General features: G+C 39.1%; 1 protein-coding gene across 1 annotated transcript in view; it reads right to left on the reverse strand.

The window, feature by feature from the left end:
- Positions 1-782: 782 nt before the first annotated feature.
- luzp2 (leucine zipper protein 2) overlaps positions 783-22,858 on the reverse strand; it is a 105,185-nt gene continuing 83,109 nt past the window's right edge. Inside the window, exons 6-12 of the mRNA XM_079466597.1 lie at positions 20,042-20,104; positions 18,782-18,844; positions 15,722-15,796; positions 10,051-10,218; positions 6,068-6,172; positions 2,975-3,046; positions 783-1,815 (exon numbers count right to left, since the gene is read on the reverse strand). Coding sequence (XP_079322723.1) covers positions 1,711-1,815; positions 2,975-3,046; positions 6,068-6,172; positions 10,051-10,218; positions 15,722-15,796; positions 18,782-18,844; positions 20,042-20,104 — 651 coding nt within the window. The 3' untranslated portion in view covers positions 783-1,710. The remainder of the gene's footprint in view (positions 1,816-2,974; positions 3,047-6,067; positions 6,173-10,050; positions 10,219-15,721; positions 15,797-18,781; positions 18,845-20,041; positions 20,105-22,858) is intronic.

Raw genomic sequence — 22,858 nt, forward strand, 5'->3', positions numbered from 1 at the left:
GGCATTTGCAAAACGCTGCACAGATTTGTCACTCCCACTCCCTTTTCCTGTGCAAAGATTAAAGAGGAGGCTTCTCAAACCATCGTGACCAGCTCAAACATTTATGTGGAGTCTCTCTCCGGAATACATTTGGCATGTTCTGCCCTCAGAAGTTTTGATGATAATTGGCAAAGTGTGGCGGTTGCAAACTAGCAAATTGCCTGAAATCATAATTTACAGGTGGACTTTTCCGACCTGTGTTGTTCCTTCAAAGTTTTCACTTGTTAACCATTTGTCTGTACTTTTCACATGGACATAAATGACACTTTCTGTATGTGATGGAAATACAAAAATACAGAGAAATTACCATAATTGTTATGAAACCGTAATGTCAGCTTTATTTTCCAAAGACACTGAGCTTCTGCTTTTGTCTAATGTCGTTTTTAAAAAAAAGCTTTTCCATCAAGACACCATAATGACTCTGATTTCTGAAATTATCCCCACTAACTACCATGTCAGCTTAAAGTTGATGAAAAAAGAGAATGGATCATTCTTGACGTGAGAGCAAAAGAAGAAAGAGAAAGAGAAATCAATGGTATAGGAGGCCTAAGAAACAGAGCTCCCAAGAAATGATGATGTGCTGCTCACGTACAGGATAAACCAATAAGGGTTTTCCTCTGATCCTGTGGGATCTGGGTTATTGACCTCATACTTGAACGCAGACCGGGCCCTTTCCAGAAACTCTAATTAAACTGAGAAATAAACTCAGAGGACTCATGAACGTATGGACAGCCTGTAGTTTTACTCCACAAATAACCATTTATTCTGCACACATTTAGCGAAAAATCACGGTTTATTGAAAGGACACAAGAAAGTAGAGAAACAGAGAGATGTAGCAGTAGATTAAGTACTCGGTGCATGGCACATCATTCTTAGGGAGACGACTCACTGTGAGTCGAGTTTTTCTCTTGAACTCTGGCACCAAAAGCTTCGAAATATTCAACAGCGATAGTTGGCCAGCCAACTTGAGCCTATAATACCTCATAATATGGAGTAGGAAGAGTAAATTAATCTTTGCTACAACACGAGACACACCATACCTTCACATTTTTGCTGTTTTAAACAGTTCTCTCAGTGTTGACTCCGTTTCCGTTCAGTGAATCTGGGCTATTGTTTAAAAAATGACAGGACTCGTTCAGTTTTTAACTGAAGCTGCTCAGAACTGTACAGGTAAATTTGAGCCGCAGCCACATTTACAAAACTGATGCTACCCCCATCCCGCCTCCCCGTCCCAGTGTGACGTTTAACAAGGAAATTCTGGTCTGCGGTGCCAGAAATAGTGTTCTTTTTTTAAGTACAAACAACACAAATCAAAGAACACCGTGTCCTAACTTTGGGAGAAATTAACTCATAATAGATTGCAAACAAAAAAGTAACAGTTATTTCAAACAACCAGTACCATCGTAACCTCTTGAAAGGAAAATCTAAAACTCTATAATGCATGCCATACTATGCTGTTGGTTCTTATCAAAAAAGTTCAGAATTGAATCATGGGAATTCCTTTTTCTACATTAGCAGTGTTAGATTGAGTTTTTTGTGTCTGTCTGGCACCCTGCATTATGTGCGTGTGTGTGTTTGTGTGTGCTTAGCTCAGTGAATGACGAGGGGCTTAAACAGGTCTGACATCATTTTTTAACCATGCAGAAAATCTGCTAAGTCTTCCACAGTCTCTTAGTTGTGTGTGGCCGTTTGTGTCTTTTTTAGGTCTCCTTCTGTTTTCACACTTTCCTCTGATGTCCTTGCCTGGCCTTGTCCAATTTGCTCCGGGGTCTGCGGCTATAGAATAGAGATGACAAGAGAAGAAAAGACATACATATCATAGTGCACTGGAGTCTAGCACAAACAGAGCAGGTGATTAGACATTTACACCTTTCTCTACGTTTCATCCGACTGTGTCAGACTGACCTATAATTTGACAAAAACCTGTCGGCTTGTTGCCGTTCACAATGCTGGCACTTGTTAGCGCTGAAGCAAACAGTTACACGTGTGTGTGGATATATTGTTATGGCATCTAGATGCCTTGCTTCCATAACATGGGAACATGATATTCCAGAAAGCATGACATGTATACTGTGTGTGAATTTTGTAGATATACAGCGGGGTCAAAAAGTCGGAAAGCACACTGAAAATCTGAGATTAAAAGTGTTTACACCTGGAAATAAATATGTTTTAGGTACTCTATGGTGATAAAAACATCAAGTCCCAGGTTTGATATGCACATATACTGTATATGAATAACTAAAAAGGAGAGTTTCCCCAAAAAAGACAATTCTGTCATCATTTGCTCACCTGTTTGACTTTCTTTCTTTTGCAAAAGAAGATATTTGGAAGAATCTTGGTAACTGAACAATGGCGCTACCCTTTGACTTGCATTGGTTTTGTGTCCATGCAATAGAAGTGAAAGTCATACAGGTTTGACAAGAGGGTGAGCAAATGATGAAAGAACTTCCAATGCTCTACCAGTTGAGCTACAGAAACAACAATATAAATTGCTTTGGGTAAAGTGTCTGTCAAAAATAACGTAATAATACTGCAAATGTAAATTATTTGAATGTATTTAAACAAATAAGAATTCTAAATCACGTTTATGTGTGTATCTTATTCTTTATTTATTGTTGATAACTCCTGGAGTGTACATGCTATTAACCGAACAAAAATGAAATACACTAACACGGGTTATTAAATGATTCAATGTTTATTTTCAACTGACCACTAAAACTTTAATACTAATAATAGAGTTTAAATCGACAAAACTGTAATAAGTTATAGATATAAAATATCATTTCTCATACCTTTGGACCCGGCTGCAGATGTTATTTTATAGCAGACACGATACCTCATACAGCAGTTCAGCAGGATCAATTGTTTTGTGTAATGAAATCATTATGAATTCTGTCTTCATAAGCACCTCAGTGGTGCACAGCAGAACACTTACTTGACTGTGTCCAAACATCTTTCTCATCTCAGATGTGCTCTCAGTCTGATTATTGGAACATTCTGCTCCCACCTGAAATTATAAAGAAAGACACAGACGAAAACAAGTTTGTTTAAAGGAACAGTACTCTCTCATCATTTACTCTTACATCTGGATCTAAAACAGTATTACTTTAATTTCTTCAGGGAACAAATGTGATATATGTGGAGGTCTTTCCATACAGCGTTCCTATAGCACAAAGCTATAGTTTGGGTTCAGAATTGTTGGATTAGTCTATGTAGTGCATGAGGACTTCTATTTTCTTTTTAAAGATGAACTGCTGTTGTATTAAGAAGATCTGCATTCAAGTCTTGCGTGTATGTATGTTTTTGTTCAACACGAATGTTCTACTACTTATTTTAAAAATGTGTTTAAGAAAACACATGCATGTAAACCACAATGGAACACTATGTATAGGCTTTAACTCTTTTCCATTTGCATATTCCCCAAAAGCCCTGCACTATGAACATTATACGGCATTGGATAGAAAACAGAATAATAATATACCTCAAGGGATAGAGTATTTTAAGGAAATGTTTTATACACTTGTCTCTCTGTAGCCCTGAAACAAGCTTGATTTCAATCACGGTCTTACACATGGCAACACATTTAATAGATGAAAATAACATTTTCTTGTAAATTCTAAACTGCACTGATAAAAAAAGAGATTCTGACAGGACAAAAATACAGAGATAAAAATGGAGGTGTTATAGGTTGGAAGCACAGCTTTATATGGACTGTAAAAGAGTATCTATCAAACGTTTTGTAGCTTATGTTCATTTTACTTCACTGTTTCTAACTGCTGTGTCCTTAAAACAAGGTTGTGTCTGCGAGGAACACTTTAAAAGGATGGACTGAAACAAGTGACTTTAAATTGATATGCCGTACATGCATTCATGTCTGAAACATATAGAAGAAAAGATTGATCTGTTCACAAGCAACAGTTCGCCCAAAAATAAAAATTCTGTATTTCATTTAACCACGGTTCTGGGCCACCATTGACTACCATAGAAGGAAAAATTGCTGATGTTGAAAACAAAATAAGAGATTTTGAAGAATGTAGGAAAGCAAACTCTAGGGGTACTTTGACTATACCATTATATTTGTTTCTATTATGGTAGTCAAGAACTTTTTTCCAAATATATTTCGCTAATATAATTATAACATAATATATTTCATACAGATTTGGAACAACTAAAGGGTGAGTAAATTAAGAAATTATTTTTGGGTGAACTGTCTCTATAAATAGACACATTTTTTAAACATTAAGATGCGTTCGGCCACTGGCTCTCGTTGAAAAACACTGAAGGTGATCTTTGGAACATACTCAAATCATGCTGGGATAACATAAGATCATCACAGACCCATGAACTCTGTGTTAGCGTGAAAGCTTGCATACTAATAAATGACAAATAAATAGCAAAATATATCAATCTTTAATCTAGCCATTCCATTAATAAAATATAATATTTTGCAACATTCATAAATGATAAAACGTTATTGATGCAAAAACAGACTGTTTTACATTGAGCTAGCTCTCCTCATAATAATGTATCTCTCTCTCCCTCTCATCAGTAGTATCAGCAGGGTGACGCCGCTTTGGGAACATTTTCATTAAAAGACAATCTTCATGACATATCATCTACCATGGATGACATCTCGTCCCTGAGTTTCTGTGTCTTGCTGTCGATCTCTCTCTCTCTCTCTTTGTCTGTTTTTCTGTTTCTTGTCTCAGCAAACTTCTTCACAATGCTCTTGTTTTCCCTCACACACATTCCCCCAACAAACAACAACTTCTGTTGCGACAACCACAATCGCTTACCCGCAAACACACACAGTGCTGTCACAGTAGTTGATAACCACATGTCAGAAGACAGTGAGATATATCTCCTGCATGCTATAGTTCTCCTCTCTGCTCTGTTGATATCTGTGAAGCAATGGTCCAGGTTCATCGTCCCAGCGGCGTCTCGAACCATCCGCACCGGTGAATTGCGCCTCATGTGTCAGACGGATACACAACATCTATTGCTTTCATGAAGATTGGGGTTCAAATAAGGCCGCTTTGTGCTTAGCATCTGCACACGTGTTGTTCGCAAAAAGGGACTCTAATCTGTGCGTTTGGCTACCGTCCATTATCTGTGAGGGTTTGTTAGTGGAAAATTGGGCTGCCTATTTTCATCCCGTAAAAGGGAAGTTTGAGCAAGTGCCACTCCAAAAAACTTTGAAATGCACTCAACGGTAAAGAGAACAAAAACAGAGAGAACTATCATTTTGAGGTCAGCCGAGCAGTGCACGTCGGTCCCATTATTAAACATAATTTGCTTTATTGAGTTTTATTTTTTATAGAATGAGACATTTTAAAAGGTGAATTTTAGTCATTTTTTCAATGTTAAAATATTTGGATCTTTCTTGCTTTAGTGCGCAGACAACAATAGAAAACCCATTTCCTTTCACAATCTGACCACTGTGTCACGTCACAGTTTTGTCTGAGTTTCCCGACATACAGCATCAAGAACAAAGTGTATTCATTGACCATCAGAATAGTCTGCAGTAGTTTGCAAGGTTGATGACCAGTTTTGTTTTAGGCTCTCTGCAGATCAGTTTTTTTCTTGTGAAATATAAATTTTTACTTTTTAATAGATAGTAATATTGATAATGGATAAATAGTATACATATTCTGCTAATGGGACTGACTACTTGATTGAGTAAAACAAGGCAGAGGGGAATTGTATAGGGAACCTGTTTGAAAACATCATTATTTCAATCTATCTGGTGCCACTAGCAGGGCAGAAATCAAACTTTACATTTAACTAAATGGAGCTGTATTTCTTTGCATTGGTCCACTTGCAACAGTTCAATACAGCATTGATCACAAAACTGCTAAGAGATGCTGCAAGTACTTCAAAGCTTATTTCCGAAATAAATTTTATGTAAAGTTGTAAATGATCTAAGTGATGGAGAATGGCTACACAGAGACTCAATGAACATAAGTTGGTCCATTTAGGCCAGAGGGTATGAAGTGGCCATCGGAGTATAAGGGCACTAAAGATTTACCTTCACCATCCGGCAGTCTTTCAGTCCTGAGCCATCTCTTCTCATTACGGCACTGCTCACAGGCAATTTACTCGTTGTTGTGATTCGGAGAACTTTTGGGATGTCCTTAAGGAAGAACACATAAAGAAAACGGAATTGCATTAGACACACAGAGGATTAGAAAACAGGGTAAATGCGTGGGGTTAAATTCTCCAGACGCTTTATTATAAAATCGCAAACAATTTTCCACTTTGGTTAATTCGAGATCTGTTGTTAAGTGTTTCTTTCTATTGTGATCTATTGTACATTCGTGGCTTTTAAAGTTAAAGCACAAAGCACACATTTTTGTTATTGTTTTCCATTTAGCAAATGCTTTTATCTAAACAGTCTTACAGAAAATTGCAGCTGTGCAGTTAGCCTAACAGCACTTTCACAAATAAAAATACTTAAGAGCTTTTCTGCTGGTTCAGTGTTTACTGTATATCATGTACTTTATTTTTATATACAGTATACAGTATATCGACCTTGCATGAGATGAAAGCAGTTTCAGTCTTTTTAAAACAAGCACTAATTCTGTCATCATTTCTTAACACTCATGCGGAGGATATCGTGAGAAATGTCTCAGTGGTTTCGTGTCCATACAATGGAAGTCAACGCCGTCCATTGTTGTTTGGTTATCCGCGTTCTTTGAAATACCTTCTTTTCTTCTGGGAAAGAAACAAAGAACTATCCCTTCAAATACGTATGCGATTATACAGTATGTGCTGAAAGTGCTGAGATGTGGTCTCTAGGTAAATCAATATTGGTGTGAATTAAAGAACTATGCACTATGGGAAATAAGGTTTCTACGAAAACTAAAAGAAGACAGATGAGGTAAATACTATGGTAAGTAACAAACTTCATACACTCCCTGACCTGTCTCTCTGGAGGTGTAATGATATAACAATAATTTCGTTTGGAACTCTCTGCTCTTCAGAGTCAATGAAATAGAATATGACACACTTATTGCTTCCCCATTGAAAATCAGTGTGATATCCATCGAGGCCCGAGTTTTGATAAGACAGATTTGAACAAGTCATCTGGCATCAACTCAAGTGCTCAGTCATATACTAAAATGAGACGTGTGATATATATATACCCTCGAATAGACTTTTTATGGAAAGTATATAAGAGAATGAAATGCAAGTAAAGCTGGTTGACAAGGAATAGAGCTTTGATGTGGATAGCAAAATACATATAGTTTCATTCTCGTGTGAACAGGCCTTTAGCTTGAGCTTTTTATGCCATTAAGGTTACATTTAAAATGTTGAGCTATTTTTTTATTACATACAGTTTTGATGTGTAGTCCAACAAGTCCAGATGCCGTCGGGCGACTGTTATGGGTTATCTAAATGAGGTTTTCAATTCTCTGTAGTTTTTCAAAACACCTGCTTTAATTAATCGGCTTGGCCTCTTTGGATTAAGACGAGCTCATTAGCGGATGTGCGGTACAGATACCTGCAGGGGAAAGCGGTGGCATGAATATTATGTTTCCCTGTTTGTTCAGATTGCCAGTTCATTAATAGTGTTTAACTCGACATAGAGAAGCGTCAGGCTGGTTCCAGCGTTGTCACTCTCTGTACTATTTCCATCAGCTGTTGTGACAGCTGAGATAACAAGATCAAAACTAGTTATAACCAATATCTTCGACCTTCTAAAAGTGAGAGTTCACCAAAATGTCTCCCGTCAAAGTCAGTCGTACAGATATGGACTGACATTAGGGTGTGAAAATAATGGCAAATGTTTTATTTTGTATGCATGTCTTTGTGACATTTTAATTTTATACAGTACCTGCAGCGACCTACGTGATTTCAATGTTTCTTATCTAAATCCAATTGTTTTTAAACTAATGTCTCATATTATAAATGATGAACACGCAGCTAAACGTGATCTCTGTGACAATCATGCGACTGCAACATCCCTCCCTTTCGAAGGACTATGGTGGCTGACACAGGACTTAGATATCGTCATGTTTTCGCTTATTTGTTGAAAGAGATAATGCATTTTCGAAACGTGCTCTGTAGAGCAGTTTGTACGTTTTGGGCTACTGTAGAAACAACAATATGAATTTCATGTAAGGGGACCCGTGGTGTATGTAGATATAAACAGCTCATTCTAAGGTAATAAAACGTAACCTTTCATTATGTAAGGTCTTTATACACATCTGAGGACACAGTTAGGTCTATTATATCGCATTTCTGTCAATAGATCCTGCAGAAATTACACATTGGACTTTTAAGTCATGATCAATATAATTTAATGGTCACTAAAACATGGCTGTTCCTTAAAACCTTGAGATCAATCTTTCAACAGAGTAAAAGAACCATTGGCTGACATTATTTGGCGTGGTTGCACGAATAGGGACGGTCACGAAAATCTAAATCAGAATGCATATTGATTCCAATGTATTCTGTTATAGTATAGTATGTGTTCATTGATTTGTTTAAACAAGGAATATTTTTTAGGAGAAGAAACCTTGAACCGATGTATCATAACATGTTTTATCTCAATGGTACAATGAAGTGAATACCATGTTAATTTACCACAGCATGTGTATTGACCGTTGTGTTCATAAACAACTTCTTGACTTGTGCCAAGGTTTATATTCGTGTCAGCTCTCCCATAAAGGTCTTATTGAAAGGAGTACAGCTCAGGGTTTTTTAATTATTCTACAGAAAGCGGATTTTACATATTATTTGATATATATTTTCTGTGACATTTTACCTATTTAAAAGAGCATGAAAACTTTTCTTTTCTAAAAATCAGCTTATTTACAGTAGAAGAAAATACGCTGAAGCATCATCTGATAGTCTGGTTTTATAAGACTATTTTATGTTCTCTGATATGGTTCTGTGGAGACTTCTTTGTTGCAGACAGGACTATTGGAGCATAATCAAAAAAACACTGCACTGTCCTCTGGGTGGTGCTTATAAGATCAAGATTCTAAACAACGATTCGCCCTGAGACCAAGTGCTTCCCCGCTGCTTCATTTCGAGAGACATGCGGATCTCATCACACTGTGTGTGTGCAAAATAAATCAAGTACGTTTTATGGCCTGTTATCTCAGTAAGCATATGCAATGAGAGATTTCTCTTTAAACTGCTTTGATAACAATATGGCTGCTTGTCTAAGCTTGCATTAACCACATTAAATAGCATTGCTTGTCAATTGTTGTGTCCAGGGGCGTAATTTCAACTGGGGACAGGGGGGCATTTCCCCCTCACCTTTCAAAATCCTGTTCATGTCCCCCTCACTTTCAAATTAGTTTGTCATGATTTTTAAACCACATCCCGGCAGGACACAGTCTGCCTCTGTTGATGCGCGTGCACGCGCACACTCTAAAAATAGATCACTGAAAGATGGTTGTCAATCATGTGGTTTCATGTAAATTTTATATAAGTTTGTTTTCACGTGGTCTTTGTTTCGGTAGGCTATGTTAAGCTGTTTCCTTATAATGGACTTCTATGGGGAAGAAACGCATAACGCGTGATTTATAACTTTATTCGTTTAATAAGGACTAAAGTTTAATGTTTATGACAAGGCTTGACAGAGACGTAGGCATCCCTGGTCGTGGTTAAGGTACGTTAAACCAGTGGTGTAGTTTATGTGATACAGCACTCTGTTCAATTACCAGTTGTGTAAATGTGCTTAAAAAATATATAAATAAAAATGAAATGAAAAATCATATGATATACCCCCTTAAAAATGCGTGAGGATACACAACAATGTCGTGATGATTGTAAGTTAGTCAACCCATGCAACAGATCAAGCAATCTCAAAAAAGCTTAATAAAAATACCACCGCTCTATCGCATCGCTGAAGTAATTTACACATATTTATTCAACGACTAAGAAAAATATGATGTGGAAAAATGCACTCATCCAAGAAAACATCAATGATTTGTATATTTTCTGTTTGAAACAATAATAAGGTGTTAGGAGTTGTCAGTTTCGTCAGATTTTTACCTTTGCATGCGGCTGTTGAAAGGTGACTCTTGAGTTGTTGACCAGGGCGGAATACCTCAACAGATTGGTGGGTGTGGCTGTAAATCTGTGTAGACTTCCTGTCTGGCTGTGCAGGACAGATGAAAAGCAGATATGGACTGTGTCCTTCAGGGCTTTAAGCTGTGACTCCTGCAACAAATGAAATGAGACAACACACATGAGATTAATGGGCAAATGTTTATCACTCTGTCATTTTATCCTTCGGTCCTCAAACCATTTATCTATTCATTTGTTCCACGCTCTCTGCCTAAATTGCTAAATCCCTGGCCTAAAAAGATAATGGAATTCATGCTCCAAGTTTGCATTTTAAAAGATAGCAGAAGGAAAACCAACAATTTGAATTGGAATAATGTAATGCAGCACTGCAAAAATGATTCTTGCATCAGGTAAATAATGCAGAGAAAATAACCAAAGATTTTCTTGATAATTGCTTTTTTGTTTACTTGTAGTTCTAACAATTTACATCTGTCAGCAACACAAATAATGCATCTTTGTCAGGGTTTACCCATTGTTCCCTTTTTGGCCACTAGTGGCCCCATTGAGTGCTTATTTGCCCTTCACCTGTGTCATTAATGTCATCCGTTTCCTTTGTTTTGTGCTTGGTGTTTGAAGTGTGTGTGACCCATCCTTGCCCTATTTGTGTTGGTTATTCTGGTGAGTCAACGTCGATGGATGTACGAGTTGAACGTTTGACTTTCCTTGTTGATGGACTCCGACTGAGTCATAGCTGCAGGAAGTGGCTGGAACAACGAGGCACTTAGGATGTGTTTCTTGAATGGCCTCACTGACCCTCTACAAGATGAGCTTGCAAAGCAAGAACCGTCGGAAGATCCCGAGGCCCTCATCAAACTAGCTATTCGACTCGACAACCGGCTGAGAGAGAGGGAACTAGGCCGCAGACACTCCTGTTCATTCCAAGTCACTCCCCATTTCGAGTCTACCCCAGGATCGGCACAACTACCCCCTGAGCCCATGCAACTAGGGGGTACCCGTATCTCCCAAGCTGAGAGAGACCGTAGGATGAGGAATCATTGCTGCCTGTACTGTGGCAAGTCTGGTCATATCCGGGCTGTCTGTCCTGAGCTCCAGGGAAACGTTCAATCCCGTGCAGGCCAGGGAGGACTGTAACAGGGAACATCAGATCCTCCCACACTTCCAAGGATCGACTTCTCCTGCTGGTCACCATCTCCTGGGGCAATCAACACGTACCTTTTCAAGCCTTGGTTGACTCTGGCGCAGCAGGGAACTTTATGGACAGCTCCTGGGCTAAGGAGAACAATGTTCCCACCGAATCTCTCAGCACACCCTTGGAAGTCACCGCCCTGGATGGGAAACCCCTAGGACCAGGTCTTGTCACACGGTTGACCATTCCACTTCGACTATCCATTTCCCAGCATCAAGAGATGATAGGATTCCACCTTATCCAGTCTCCAGAGTTTCCTCTTATCCTTGGTTACCCCTGGCTTCATTACCACAATCCTCACATTGACTGGTCTGTGGGGTCTATCCGTCAATGGGGCCCTACCTGTCATGCTACGTGTATATTCTCGAGTTCCCCTGACCCTTCTCCCGAGATTCAAGAATCCATTGATGTGTCTCGAGTCCCTAAGTGCTATCATGATCTCAAAGCGGTGCTTAGCAAGAAGAAGGCCTCCACCTTACCTCCCCACCGTTCCTATGATTGCAGTATTGATTTGCTCCCTGGGTCATGTCCTCCCAGAGGCCGGATCTTCTCGTTGTCCTCCCCGGAAAGGGCTGCCATGGGCACCTACATCCAGGAGTCTCTAGCTGCAGGACTCATTCGTCCATCCACATCACCTGCAGGAGCCGGGTTTTTCTTTGTGGCCAAGAAAGGTGGAGGATTACGCCCATGTGTTGACTACCGAGGCCTCAACAGCATCACTGTCCGCAACCGGTACCCTCTTCCTCTCATGGCTACAGCTTTTGAACTACTACAAGGAGCATCTTTTTTCACCAAACTGGATCTACGTAACGCATACCATCTTGTACGCATCAGACAAGGGGACGAGTGGAAAACTGCCTTTAACACACCCACTGGCCATTACGAATACTTAGTGATGCCCTTTGGCCTAACCAACGCCCCGGCAGTATTTCAAGCTCTCATCAATGATGTGCTTCGAGACATGCTTAACCTCTTTGTGTTTGTCTATCTGGACGACATCCTCATCTTCTCTGCTTCTCTCCAAGATCATATTGAGCATGTTAGGAAAGTACTCAAACGTCTCTTAGACAACCACCTCTATGTTAAACCCGAGAAATGTGAATTTCATGCCTCCCGAGTACAGTTTCTGGGATTCATTGTGGAGCCTGGTCGCATGCGAATGGATCCTAAGAAGGTTGAGGCAGTAGCGAACTGGCCCAGGCCCACATCCCTCAAAGAGGTTCAGCGATTTATCGGCTTCACCAACTTCTACCGAAAGTTCATCAAAAACTTTAGCTCTGTAGCAGCGCCCCTCTCTGCCCTTACCAAGGGAGGCAACACAAAGTTTCTCTGGAGTGCAGGAGCAGAGTCATCCTTTCTGAAACTCAAGCAACACATTATCTCTGCTCCCATCCTGACTCTCCCTGAATTGGACAAACCCTTTGTGGTGGAGGTGGATGCTTCGGATGTGGGAGTTGGGGCTGTGTCGTCCCAGAGAGGTGAGGACAAGAGACTCCACCCTTGTGCCTTCTTTTCCCATCGGCTCACGTCCACAGAGAGGAACTATGATGTGGGGGATCGGGAACTTCTCGCAGTCAAAATGGCGTTGGAGGAGTGGAGACACTGGCTTGAGGGGGCGACTCATACCTTCAAGGTACTTACTGACCATAAGAACCTGGAATACATCCAACAGGCAAAACGATTGAATGCCAGACAAGCTCGATGGTCCCTCTTCTTCAGTCGATTCAGGTTTGTCCTCTCCTATCGACCTGGGTCTAAAAACCTCAAACCAGATGCTCTGTCCCGAGTTCATACCCTCCCCACCCGAAGTGACACTGAGATGCCTATCATTCCCAACACCAGGATTGTAGCTCCAGTTTGTTGGGGAATTGAGGACACTGTGAGGAAAGCACAGGCCACTGAGCCCAGTCCAGGAGGGGGGCCTACTAACTGTCTGTTTGTCCCCAAAGCGGCACGGTCACAGGTCCTTCAGTGGGGGCACTCTTCCCATCTGACTTGTCATCCGGGTATTGGTCGCACCCTGGAGTTTATTCAAAGGCGATTTTGGTGGCCCACAGTCAAGATCGATGTAAGCACCTTTATTAAGGCATGTCCAATATGCAACCAAGGGAAGCCGTCTCACCTCCGTCCTCAGGGGTTACTCCATCCCCTGCCCATCCCTCATCGGCCCTGGTCCCACATTTCTCTGGATTGTATCACTGGTCTTCCCCCATCTCAAGGCAATACTGTGATTTTGGTTATCGTCGACCGATTCTCCAAGGCTGCCAGGTTCATTCCCCTGCTCAAGTTACCCACTGCTAAGGAAACTGCTGAATTGGTCATTAACCAGGTATTCCGTATCTACGGCATCCCCCAGGAAATGGTTTCGGATAGAGGCCCCCAGTTCTCCTCAAGGTTCTGGAGAGCGTTCTGCCAGCTCCTAGGAACTACTGCCAGCCTGTCATCGGGCTATCACCCAGAGTCCAATGGCCAGACCGAGAGGATGAACCAGGAGTTAGAGACCACACTCAGGTGCATGGCTTCGAGCAATCCTTCCACGTGGTCCTCCTTCATCGTCTGGGCAGAATATGCTCACAATACCCTACGCTCTTCTGCTACTGGTATGTCCCCTTTCGAGTGCCAGTTTGGCTATACCCCCCCACTATTCCCTGAGCAGGAAGCCGTAGTTGGTGTGCCCTCAGCCCAAAGATTTGTCCGACGTTGCAGACTAACGTGGAAAAGAGTTCGTCTCAAACTCCTACGCACCTCTCAACTATATCAACGTCAGGCCAACAGACGTCGCAGACCCTGCCCTACCTTGCGCCCAGGCCAGAGAGTATGGCTCTCGACTAAAAACTTACCCCTACATGTGGAGTCCCGCAAGCTGGCCCAAAGGTTCATCGGGCCATTTAAAGTAGCCAGGAGAGTAAACCCTGTCACTTACCGCTTATACTTACCCAGGACACTAAGAATCAACCCCTCATTTCATGTTTCATTACTTAAACCTGTTGTGTCTTCTCCCTTCATCCCTGCAGGCAGACCTCCCCCTCCACCTCGCATCATTGCAGGCCAACCTGCTTACACTGTCCGCCGGATACTGGACTCCCGCAAGGTGCAGCGATCATGGCAGTATCTGGTGGACTGGGAGGGTTACGGCCCTGAGGAGCACTCCTGGGTTTCTGCCAAAGACATTTTGGACCCAGAATTAATTCGTCAGTTTAATGCCTGTCGTCCTAATAGACCTAGTGGGAACGTCAGGAGTCGTTCCTAGAGGGGGGGGTTCTGTCAGGGTTTACCCATTGTTCCCTTTTTGGCCACTAGTGGCCCCATTGAGTGCTTATTTGCCCTTCACCTGTGTCATTAATGTCATCAGTTTCACCTGTTTCCTGTTTATGCAGCTTGTATTTAAGCTCTCCGTTTCCTTTGTTTTGTGCTTGGTGTTTGAAGTGTGTGTGACCCATCCTTGCCCTATTTGTGTTGGTTATTCTGGTGAGTCAACGTCGATGGATGTACGAGTTGAACGTTTGACTTTCCTTGTTGATGGACTCCGACTGAGTCTTTTGAGTTCATTGTATCTTTCATTTTATTTTTTATCATTTTAATTTTTTGGTACTTTGAGTTTTTTTTCCCTCCGTTGGATTGGATACGACAAAGTTGCCGTGTGAACTTTCAGAGAATAAATTGCCTTCTGAAATCTGCTGTGTCTGCTTCACCTTTTGGGTTTCACATCTGCCTAGTGGGTCATCTGGTAAAGAGGCAAATTCTCACACCAGAGACCCGAGTTCAAGCCTGGGTCCTGACAATCTTAATGCAGCTTTTTTCGATTATATATATATAATATATACTGTTTATATATATATATATATGCAGTATTCTGATTTGTAATCTGATTTGTGAACCAACAAGCATATTAACGGAGTTGGATTCATGTATTTTTATAAAGATTATTGTATATCAGTGCAATAGACACTATGCACGCAGGGTGAATTCTGCTTAAATCTCAGCCAGCTAAGTCACTTCCGCTCTCATAGTGCTGAGGTCATGTGTCATCAAACGATAACAATGTTTACTTAAGAAAAACTTTCAAATTTCAGGCAACGTACAGCCCTACTGCTGAGCATTGTTGAGTGCCTCTGTGATCAAGCCTCGAGTAAGTTTACGTTGTTTTTTATCATATTTGTGGATTTAGCTTAAAACGCATGGCTTGAAGCCTTTCCCCTGTTTGGTTGTTGATATATGATGTAGTGTTTGGATAATTTCACTTATGACACTGACCGTAATCCGAAGTGCATATTAGTGAAAAACTTCATTGTCACCTATGGACGCTGTGCAACAGACTGAGTTGGCTGAGACAAAACGTGGAAGTGATCGTGCATAGTTTCGTCCTACACTGATTCATTTATAACATTATTCGATCGCTTGAAAGTTTTATTGATATGGAAGTTGGTCATTTTGAGATCTCATACTTGCCTTGTCTAGTGCAGCCTTCTCCAATTCATCTTTGGCAACTCTGAGTTTATTCTCCAGATCCATCAATTGCTGACCCTACACAGGGCATAAGTCTTGGTTTAAGTTATAGATTTACATTCATGGCAAACATTGCATAAAATATGAAGAATCTTTTTGCTGTTTAAATAAAAAACCTAATTTGTTTATGAACGTATGAAACTGCCAGCAGTATCTAGAAACAACATGTTGGTAATGTGAGCTTTACTGTAAATGCTTGTTGATCTGGTAATCAGCCACGATGTTCTTTATTCATGCAGAAATATGTAATGACCTGCCTTCACCCTATCATTAGGTTTTCATAAATATTGCTACTAGCTGATTCATTGAGACATGAATAGCAGAGCTGAACAGGTAAAAACATTCTCCATCTGGAATCATTAGCATGTGTTATCCGACCAATGGAAAGCAATACGCTTAGATATAAACGAGATATTCAGCATTCATTATTGACAGAATGAACATAAATGTGGTTTGAGACTTCATACATGAAGCAATCTGAAAGACAACATGAATGGGCTATGATTTTCCACTCTTTATAAGTTTGAATGTTCCTAAAAACATAAAAAGTAAAGCTTTGCCTGTGTTGAAAAGTCATTCATTTGGAGAAAAACACAGAAAGGTGAAACCGTTGGAAACTATTATACGCTTTCAGTTTTGTACAGGAAATAAAATCAATGGAAGTCACATTAGTCCAGAGAAATATAGCTTTAAGACATCCTGCGCTAAGTGACTAAGCGTTTAAGCACGATTCCATAGCAATTGTATTCATACATACATGTTGTACCCTTTAACCCTTGTAATGCTGACACCCAATGTAAAAAACTTACCCAATATTAAAATCAAAACATAAACCCTTTAAAATATGGAGACTCTTCAAAACATATTTAATCTCATTTATAAATAAAACAAGATGAGTCTTACACGTTAAAACCTCAAAAAACTTGCTTGTTTGATGTTGCGAACAACATCTTCTCTTTTTAAATGATTGCATTGTGTGTTCCAAAGCCTGTCCAAATGTACATGTACTAGAACCACATTTTGCACTAATACCTATGAATATGAATTATGTACATATGCACACACAAGGACATACACACAGTTAACACAAATACCAGTTTAAAGGTGAAAATATGGAAAAACTAATGAGATCACATAAATCAAATGTTGTGTTACGTTATAACTGTAAGCCTGTGACTGTGTACACTGTAGCATTTTAAACTGTGTTTTGTACAGCCGCGTTTGTTTTCAATCAATATAATTGTAACTATAATTACAGTAGATTGTGAAATATTGTTTATTGCTTGTAAGCAGCTGCCAATTTATAAGGAAAAGTATATTCAAAGTATACTGTAATTAATACAAAGAACATTGCAATCATTCCAATCGTGGTTTATAACAAGCTATTACACCATTGCTCTTACTTAATGCACAATTTAATCTCATCTCTTCGTAATCATTTTCAGCGACTTTCCAGTGCCATAACAATGAAGTCCACTGAGATTTTAAAAGTTTTTTTACAGTAATAAAACAGATTATGCATCACATCAAGGACATATGCAAAAACCAGCATATCCATAATCTGCTGAATAACACACTCATTAATGCTAATGTAATCATAGGCAGATCATAAATAAGAAAGCTCCGGTAAGAGAACTGATGCTAGACCATGATGATGAGGGCAACTGCCAAGCAAATGCTAATGCCTTTTTGGCAAACAGCACAAAGCCACACAATGTGACAGTCTCTTTCTCTTCCTCTCTTTGAATGATTTGAAAACATGCACATAATTCAGCCACTTCACTCCAATTCAACAAAACATGATTGTGATAAATGACTGCACTTTAAATAAGAAAAAATCGATTTAATGCCTAGATATGGCAAAATACTCAAAGTCTAGGACTGACAAAGAAGTCTCGCTCATTCTCTCTCTCCAGCGACGCCGTGCTTTTATATGTTATGGAATTATTTTTCTATTGCTTATTGAACGATGCCTGTTCACAATGTACTTAAAGGGCAACTGTAGATACAAATTCCGAAAAACTGTCTTTAATCTTGAATATAAAGGCAAGAATAGTTGTCATCAATTTCAGTTGGGGATAAATACACAGACGTACAGCCAAGATAAAAACATTTCTGGAGAAAAACAAACCCAGTTGCATATTGCATATTTATTCTTCATATAGCAGCCATCTGTATTTCTACCCTTTAACTACTCATAATATAAACACCTAAATTATAGTTGTTTTATGAAACCTAACAATAATTATTATAATGTTTATTATGAACAGAAAATACACTTTTGCAACATACAGTATGTTAGTCTAGCTAGAAAAAAATCGATAGTGCTAAAGTGATGCATTTTGTGTGAAAACCCAGTGCTTATATCATGAACCAAAGGGCACTGTGCTGAAAATATCAGCTGACATTTTCTCATCTAACACTGCAAATAAGAGAGGAAAGGTCAATGGGACGAAAGGTCACTCTTTTTATATGAATCTTCACTCTAATCCCTACATGAAAAGGTCAAATCTTTCAATTAAAATGTGAATATTACCTAATTTTGTTTCCTTTTTTCTGGCCAAAAATGCTGATCATTGTGTATATAACAGTGACATTTACATTTCTTTGTTTGCTAGTTTGTACATTTAATCTTCTGTAAGTCTACTGTAAGAACATTCTTAAAAGTCAAGTGGGGACAATTCACCCAAAATTCTTATTTCTGGCATCATTTATTTTACTTTATGACTTGTATGGCTATTTCATGGAATACCAAGAGATCTGACCGTGAATAAAATACGATGCTTTGTGATCTATTACATAAACACTTGAGAAATTAAAAGTAATAACATTCAAATAAAAATGTCTCTGGGTGGAAACACACAGTAGTTAATAGGCCACCACACACTACGCTCTGTGAACCTAGGCCTGTGGATAACCTGTTCATGTAAAAAAATCGTTTTAAGGTCCCTGCACAGCATGCAAGGTTACAGTAATGACACGTCCTCTTTGTTTGGTTCTTACCTTAAAAATTAAATCCTTTTTGCCATACCTCAACTCTTTCAGCTGGGCTTGGATTTTTTTGGACTGCAAAATGAAGATAAGAGAAAATAGGTGTTAGGTTATTCAAATAGTAAAATTGGTTTTGGATTGTGTAGCTGGGTTTATTTTGGCAGTCCCAAAGTGTCCCTTTGTGGATGCTTGCTGGGCAAAGATCCAATTCAAAGGAGAAACCTTAACTAAGCGAAGAAATATAAAATGCTTGCCTTCAATGGACTGCAGGGACCACTCAATGGCGCAATCACATTAACACATCAACACATACACTTACACACAATAACGCTCACTTCACAGTATGACATTGTCTTTGCTGTCTGCCTGTTGTTTTACTGCCACAATTGAAACCATTTCAAGACTGACACATTTCTTTCTCCATAGCCTTAGTGTCCTATGTAATCTACCCATAAATGAAGTTTACAACACCTCCACAAAACTAATGAGACTTCATTACTATCAGATCACATGGGCCAGTGCACTTGCAGCTACAGTAGCTTGTCAGAGATTCAGGCTTGTAATGACTACAAGGTATTAAGTAAAAAAAGTCATTCAAATTTTTGATTCCAGCTAAAATTATACAAACATCTTCTTATTAACAAAATTTACTTTAGATGAAGTTTTGAAGAAAGTTTGACAAATGACCTGTTTGACATTGAATTCTGGCAGGCAATCCAATCCAAGTATTTATTTCATTGTATTTATTTGAATTTCAGCAACATTCATCGTTTTGTTAAAAAATATGCCATGTATTATAATGCCACGTATTCTGTCTTTATTTTTCTTGCAAAAGTGTGAAAAGTGCTATATACTGTAAATAAAACTGAATATGGATTGATTCACACTTGAGTCATGTTTGTCTGCGATTAAATGTATTGCTTTAGGTCAAAGTCTCTTCACAAGGAAAAAAGACCTGTGTCCGAATACAGTTTGGACACTCACATGAATGTCAATGGCTATAAAAGTGAATGTAATTTGATTGTCTTGTAACTCGGTCAGTGCCTTGTTTACTCAATGCAATGGGCAAATACAGCGACAAAACAATGACTAACTGTAATTTAGAGGTCTAAATTAAATTGCAATAAGGCAAATGTGTATTTTTTCTTGGAAAAACAATTACTTAATTTCAATGGTACTTTAAGTAGAAATTTCTATTCCCAAGTGCAGTCCAATTACTCTGCCCCTCTGTAAAGAATGAAGACTTTTTGACTGTGTGTGTGCATCAGTTACCTCCTCTGCATGCAGGTCACACAGCTTGTTTCCAGACAGAAGTTTGTTCTTCAAGCTTTTGTTCTGAAGGCAGAAGTAGCAATAAATCAGCAGATGCTATACACACGGCTTTGTTACATCAAAACAAGCTACGACTTCTTGTGTTAGGTAAATACATTCAATTTAACGATACCCCTGTCCCTGCAGACAAAAGCAATCGTGCGGACAAAAGAAATGCTTCGACTGTTTTCATTGAGTTCATTTTGACAGTACCCTCACAAGCTTATTGAAGCTCAAGGTGACCCAGGAGTATATGCCTCATTTCTGTAATAACCTGCAGTGGATGTCTTTATGGAAATAGATGATGGCAGATTAAGAATCAATACAGAAATGATGGTGGTGCTAAATTTAATCTAGTCCTTCTCTCCACCTCTTCTTTTTTTGTCTCTCTCTGTTCCTGTCTGACCCGCTCTCTTTTACATTTACATTTACATTCATACATTTGTTTCTGACTATGTGCAATCCCATGGGATCGGACCCCTGAGCTTGGCTTTGCATGCGTCATGCTCCAAGAAAAAACTTTTAACTTATTCTCTCTCTCTCTCTCTCTCTCTCTCTCTCTCTCTCTCACACACACACACGGTCTCACTCTCTCACTCTCTTACTAACTCATTACTATTCATACATAAAGTGTGAATTCAACAATACTTTTTTTGTGTACTTGAATCACATAATATCATCTGCACATCAATATCACTTTGCCAAACATGCAAATGTTTTCAAATCCTTTTCATACTAAAGTTATATGGTTGATTTTAAAATGAATGAAATTAAACAGGTTGGCATTATGTTTAGGTAATGCAATAATGCACTGACTTAATTTGACAAAGGTTAATGGTTTTATTCTGTTCGACTGGATCTGTTCTGTGCGATTTCCAAAAGAGCTGTGACCGCACACATCAGTAAATGAGTCATACTTTAATTAACGTTACATTGCAACATTAATGTGTTTCATTGTTATTTCATAATTGTTGGGCTTCATGATTAATGCAACGAGTACAAATGATTTATATAAGGGTCATATGGATTACATTTTTTTCATTGCCATTAAAAGACAGTGTTTCTGTTGACAGCGGATTCACCGCCTTGGAGGGTTTTTTTTCTCCTCCAAAGGAGTTTTGGTTTCCTCGCCACCCAAGTTTTATAGTTTTATTCAATTAACACTGCATAGAGGAATTTTTAGTCTATCTGATATTCAACCTGTGTTTTGACTTGCATAAGCTTATATGTTTTTCTTATAGTCAATATCTTTTCTTGTACAGCTGCTTTGTAACAATGAAAATTGTAAAAAGCGCTACATAAATAAAGTTGACTTGACTTGACTTAAAGTTGAGAGCAGATTTGAGATTGCATATATTGTATCAAGATTTTGCATTCCATAAGACGTTGTAGCTTGTAACTTTGTACAGAACAAAAAGAAGGATTCTTGATATTTTAATGTCAGTACAACATACGTGTCAACATCTACAGAAACAAAAGAGATCGCCCTCAAGAGCATATTGTTCTAATTGGATTGTTGTATAGTGTGCACATAACTAAGTGCAGTTTTCACTGAGCAAATTTTTTACAAAGGTTGGAAAACTTTCCACTGTGGCTTTTACACTGACTGACGTTTGACACCAAATTTTAAAACAACTGAAATGGCAAACATGTTATCTCAGTCGTACACTTGCATGTCAGACTATGATCACCATAAGCTCTCAACTTCCGTCATTAAATGAAAGGAAAAGTTAATCTCAAAATCAAAATTGTGATCGAATGCACATGCGTCGATTTAAAGTTGTTATTTTGTTCTGTTTTTCGCACATTAAGTATTCTCCTTGCTTAAAATTTTTTCAATTGAGCCCCTATGAGCAGATAGACCCATTTAACAATGTCTTTAGTACTTTTCTGGACCTTGACAACAACTATAACCATGATGTCTATGAGGAGGCCTGGAAATCTCTCGGATGTCACCTAATTATCTTTATTTGTGTTCCGAAGATGCCTGGAGGTCTTAAAACATGTTGAACGTCATGTGGGTGGGCAAAAATAATACAATTTGGAGTTTGAGATGAACTTTTCCTTTAACACTGACTCAACAGGCACTTTTCTACTTTAACTGTAATTACGGCACCTTCTGGGTAAAGAGTCACTATCGCCCACACCAACAAATTGACTGAGGAATATATAATAAGTGGTGGGCCACAGAGGTGTTATATTAAAGTGAATGAGTATGTGTGTGTGAATAGGAGAAATTAAAAGAAACGAGGAAGAGAGAAAGGGTGTAAAGGCAGAGAGTGTTTGAGGTAATGAAGCAGAATCGCATTGCAATATGATTCAATGAGGTTGAATTACTATCAAATCCGCACACTTGCAATCGCCCCCCCTAAAGAGGAATGACTGCCCAAGTCTGTCAGAAAAATGGCAGCTGTCATTAAAAGTGACATGCGGTAGGCTTGTAACAAGCTAAAATGACACAGGAGTCCACCCAGGTAGATAGGGCACAATGCGCCGAGACAAAAGAGGTTGGTCATTTGAAAAAGAAAAACCATGCAACTTCAGATGTGAAGAGCATGTAACCATAAATCGTACTCCAGAATTTCCTATTTAATGAAAATCTGAAGCTAAATTGGATGATGAAAGTGATGTGAGGTAGGAATATCACGAATGCTTTTTTAATATAATTTGAGCAGTCATGATGTCATTACCTTTGGCTTGACCTCAGGTAAACTAAGAAAGACGTTTCATTTTATGTTTAAAGATTGGGTATCGTGCTGTATGTTATGCATTCTGACT

This window comes from Barbatula barbatula (genome assembly GCF_947034865.1).
Source record: "Barbatula barbatula genome assembly, chromosome: 10".
In the NCBI taxonomy this organism is placed as follows: Eukaryota; Metazoa; Chordata; class Actinopteri; order Cypriniformes; family Nemacheilidae; genus Barbatula; species Barbatula barbatula.